The sequence below is a fragment of the Dysidea avara genome, chromosome 9 (genome assembly GCF_963678975.1).
Source record: "Dysidea avara chromosome 9, odDysAvar1.4, whole genome shotgun sequence".
NCBI classification, from domain to species: Eukaryota; Metazoa; Porifera; class Demospongiae; order Dictyoceratida; family Dysideidae; genus Dysidea; species Dysidea avara.
This window is the reverse complement of record NC_089280.1, coordinates 31,281,433-31,286,265: the sequence shown is the minus strand read 5'-3', so window position 1 is coordinate 31,286,265 and position 4,833 is coordinate 31,281,433. Positions and strand designations below refer to the sequence as shown.

General features: G+C 41.4%; 1 protein-coding gene across 1 annotated transcript; it reads right to left on the bottom strand.

The window, feature by feature from the left end:
* Positions 1–2,034: 2,034 nt before the first annotated feature.
* On the bottom strand, positions 2,035–4,160 carry LOC136267668 (piggyBac transposable element-derived protein 4-like; the record flags this gene model as incomplete). Its single annotated transcript, XM_066062816.1, has 2 exons — positions 3,718–4,160; positions 2,035–3,510 (listed from the first exon to the last, which is right to left on the bottom strand). Coding segments are annotated over exons 1-2 (1,845 nt in total), but the record flags the coding sequence as incomplete, so codon positions are not given.
* Positions 4,161–4,833: the final 673 nt, after the last annotated feature.

Sequence of the window (4,833 nt, the reverse complement as noted above, 5' to 3'; positions counted from 1 at the left end):
TATCAGATTCGCCACAATATGTTCTTAAAGTACACCAAAGCTCAAGAAAATTAAGCTGCACATTTAAATTTAATAATGGTTTTTGTAAAGTGTGTGAAAAGAATAATCTAAGCCCCCCCCTGAAGAAAAAAATGAAGAAATGATGCCAAATTTTGAGGATTTGTATTTCACGATTGTGCTAGGCTATCTTGCTCAGATTGTGTATGTGGGGCGCTGAAGGTGGAGTCAAATTTCGTAAGTTGGATGCTGTGGAGGTCGTTTGCAGTACAAATAATTCCAATTCGAGAAGGGGACATAGAGCTATGTATGCATGAAAATTGTATTTTTTGTTCTTCCTGTAAATACACTCATAGTGTTGCGCACTGGCCCTCTTGGCCACACAACACACAACCTTGTGTCTTGATACATGGATGAAAACTCATGTGAGATTCTTCTGTGGTGGAAGCAGAATGAGTCAAGATTTCCTAATTCCGGCTAGAATGGCAAGGAAGTATTTATCTGTGTGTAACTACATCTACACCTAGTGAGTGAATATCAAGACCCACGATAGTGTGTTGTACGGCCAAGTACACCAGTGCGGGCGTGCGACAGACAAGTATGCATTTTACAGGAACCAAGAAAATAGCATTCTCATGCATTCGTAGCTCAATAATGGCTAAACAGAAATTAACCATTTTTGTTGTGGAAATTCCTTCGGGGTAGGACACTTCCCATTCCAAATTTGAGGTGAATCCATCCATCCATCACTGAGATACGCGTCTTCAAAGTTCATCTTATTTTCTTTGTATTTTTCTTAATCTTTTTCTTCTTTGCACACTTTAGAAAAATTGTAATAACTCGTGCGTGCTTTGGTCAATTTACTTAACCCATTAACAGCTGAATTCCTGGAGGGAATTAAAAAAAAACGCATGACTCAAGACAAGCCTCTTTTCTAAGCAAACAAACGGTTAAACCCCTTGGAAACCATATATCACTATGTTCCCCATGGACCAAGGAATACAACTATATGCAATTTGTTGCCATAGCAGCAACCACATATACATTACAATATTTTATAACTTCGTATTTTTATATGCAAACGATAAAACCATACTTGACACAGTTATTCTAACTTTAGACAGCTAACAATAAACCTTACTTCATTACAACTGCGTTGTATACGCCGACGGGTAAAGCGCTTCATTTCCCTGAGAGCGGAAGGTGATGTTTCAGGTAAGCGTATTCAGCCATAGATTTTTGATACGATTGCCGTACACGCATGCGTAAATACTCATGCAATAACAATGGCGTCGTCACGTTTCACAAATTCATTGATGATAGAGGTCATAGCAGCAAAGGAACGATCAATGACGGAGCGATTTCTTAGGGGGAAGTATGAAACAAACGAGTCTATCGAAGTAGATCAATGGTATCGTGATGTTTACGTGAGTGAATGGACGTATTTGTATTGGTTATTGTTTACTGGCTAATATAGATTAGTATACAAGCAATTAGCATTTGTTACAAAACATTATATGCAAAACAATAAAGTGCTGCGTACTAGTTACTACAGTTGGGCTAGCTAATGTTCCAGTATTCTACCTTTGTGTGATAAAGTTTGAAACATTCCCTATCATCACTTACACATAAATGTACATTACAGTAAGAACATTTAAATCGAGTTTCATGCCTCAGTTCACTTCTAGAAAGATGTTGCTTGTTCCTTGTCATGTTGCACACTACACATTCAAGTTTCTTTGTCTGTTGTATAGGCCAGTGACCAAGATTCAAGTTCAGTCGTGTTTCACTATGCTCCCCACTCCGCTGACGACCAGCTCGTTGCCGGAAACGATAAGGTCCGATTAGCTGATTGGCTACTGCAATGCGGAAGCTAAGATAACTTCGCTTTCGTCGACTTGGATAACCAGCATACAGTGATGGATTGGAGTACCTCTCTAAGATGTAAGCATTGTAAAGAGCACATTCTATCAGGTGAGCAAAAACTCTTTTCCACCACTTGTGGGATCTTCTCCCCACATTATAGTATCCTATATGCTCTTCACTGCGATCCACCCCTCGCATGTACTGCTGATAATCAGGTAGCAGTGGCGGACAAGAAACATCACTTGATGTCCCATCAGGATTAGTACGTCGGACTGTCTCTCCATGTGATGCCCCGTCATGAAAGGTTGATAGAAAATAGACAAGTCTTCGATCATACCATGCTGCTGCAAGGAGTGGACCATTTGATAGGTAATTATAGTATCCCCTATCTTCCCTTGTCCTTCTAATTATTGACTTAGGAAACCCTGTTCTGTTTGTTCGAGCTGTCCCACAAGCGTTGTTCTGATCTTCATACAGGGCCATGTACAGGCGAGGGCTGGTATAATAATTGTCGGTGTAAACTTCATGCCCTTCAAGTCCATCCATAAGTTCCAGTACAACTCTTGAACAAAGCCCAACATCAAGGTTTGACTCCATGTTTTTGCCTGTGTATATTTGCATTCTGTATATGTACCCATTTGTTGCATCACACAACACAAACACTTTTATCCCCCACTTTGTAGGCTTGTTCTTCATATATTGCTTGAAGTTGAGACGACCCTTGAAAGGAATCATAGCCTCATCTACAGTCACAGCCTGGTGAGGTGTGTAATTGGAAGCACATTGGGCAGTGACCAAGTTCAGCAAGTTTCTCACTTTTAAAAGTTTGTCATGTCGTGGATGCCCTGCTGGATGTTGCTGTCTATTATCAGCAAGATGAAGGAAATGGTAGATCTGGAGAAACTTGTCTCTACTCATTATTTCTGAGATACCAGGAGTACTCAGGATCTCCTCATCAACCTGCCAGTACATGTCAAGGTGTGGCAAGTGTAAGATCCCCATCATTATGAGCATTCCAATAAATGCCTTCATTTCTTCACAGGTGACATCTTTCCATGGTCTTGCATATTGCCGACAGGGAAACCGCAAAGCAGCATAACTATTGGTTTCAGTGACCAGTAAGTCCCAAACATCATCAGTAAAGTACAAATAAAATAAATCAACTGGCCTTGTGTTTGGTGGAAATCGTACATTTGGACCAGCAGTTGGTGAGTAGCTAAATTTAGTGTGTGTGGGCTCTATATTCTCCCACTCTCCAGGTAGAAAAGTTACTCCAGCTGCTCTTCCATCACCAGGTATGGTCCCATGTCCCCTACCAGCACCACGACCACGTCCTCTGCCACGTCCACGTCCTCTACCAAGACTAGTTGTTCTACTCCAACTACGCTCCCTGCCACGACCACGTCCTCTGCTGTCACTGCGACGTACACCACGTCCACGCCTGGCACTGTCAGTAGGTCCTACACCACCACCACCTCTTGTTGTACCCCGTCCTCGTCTATGTGCACGTGCTGCTCCTCGAGCTGCTGTGGTGGCACGGGTTGGTCGATCAGGTGATGTTGGTATGAAGTCATCATCGGAAGTGTCACTATCAGTAGGATCAAGTCGTCGTTGCTTGGGAGAACTTGGGTGTTCTGAACTGGATTGCTGCAGAGGAATACAAACATTTATTTGCATTATGTAGTCACTCATAAATAATTTTACTTAGCCACAACTTGTATTTTTTTATCTATTGTCTGTATGTTTTCTATTTGTATGCTTGTATGTATTCTATCTCTTTTCACCAGTGCATATTTATCATCAACCATTTATACCTTAGTTGTCACCTATTCATATCTATGTGAAATCACTTACACTTTCATCTCTATCATTGTGATCACTAATACTTCCTGTCCTACTGATGGCTTCACTTTGTTCGCTGGAAGCATCATCAAACTGTTCTTCATCAACCCTCTCTTCAGTAGTAGCATCGTTCATGTCTTCAGTAGAAGGATTGTCCCTGTCTTCAATATCATCTCTGTCCTCATTCAGGTCGTCAGCAGCATCCCAAGCGTCTGCCACTGGTTCGAGTACAGCTTCAGCCTCCAATTCGCTTCGACGGAGAATAGGCTCGCCCAAGTAGGCATATATCTCTTCTCCTTCATTATCGTCGCTCTCATCACTGCTGAATCCATCATCAAGAAGAGTATCGAGAACGTCTGTTACGGAAAGTCGGGATGCCATTATGTCATTTACGCGCAAAATGCGAATCGCTTTGCGGGAAGGACCATTTATCCTAGTAACCTAAGGGGTGTGGTCGTACAAATCTTAGCACACGTGCGTCGGCCCTTATGGAGCTGCTTCATGGTTTAACTAGCGTGCTTTGCCAAATCATGTGGATTTTTAAATCCATGCCGCCATATGGCGGCTACCGCCGTTAATGGGTTAAATTTGGATGGCAGTAAGACTGTAATACTGTACATTTAGAGTCCAATTTTGGTACAGATCAGACAAAGAACAAAGGAGTTATGCACGATTTTTCAAAATTCCAAAGACAATTTGTTGTCACGCCTCCAGGGTACACCGCTTGGCAGAATAACTTGCAAATCGGTTTGTACATGGAGTAACTGTCGTAGTGCAAACCTTTTGTGATTTGAAAGAAGTCTCACTAACAGTCATAGAGTTATAACAAAATTTTCAACAATGTGTAAAATTGCGGGATCAAAATATTCTAATAGAGCAGTCATCTTCTTCTTTTTCGTCTTGCACACTTTAGAAAAATCGTAATAGCTCGAGTGTGCTTTGGTCGATTTACTTAAAATTTGGATGGCAGTAACAGTGTAATACTGTACATTTACAGTCCAATTTTGGCACAGATCAGACAAAAAACAAAGGAGTTATGCGCATTTTTTTAAAATTGCAAAGGCGATTTGTTGTCACACCTCCAGGGCAAACTGCTTGACAGAATAACTTGAAAATCGGTTTGTACAT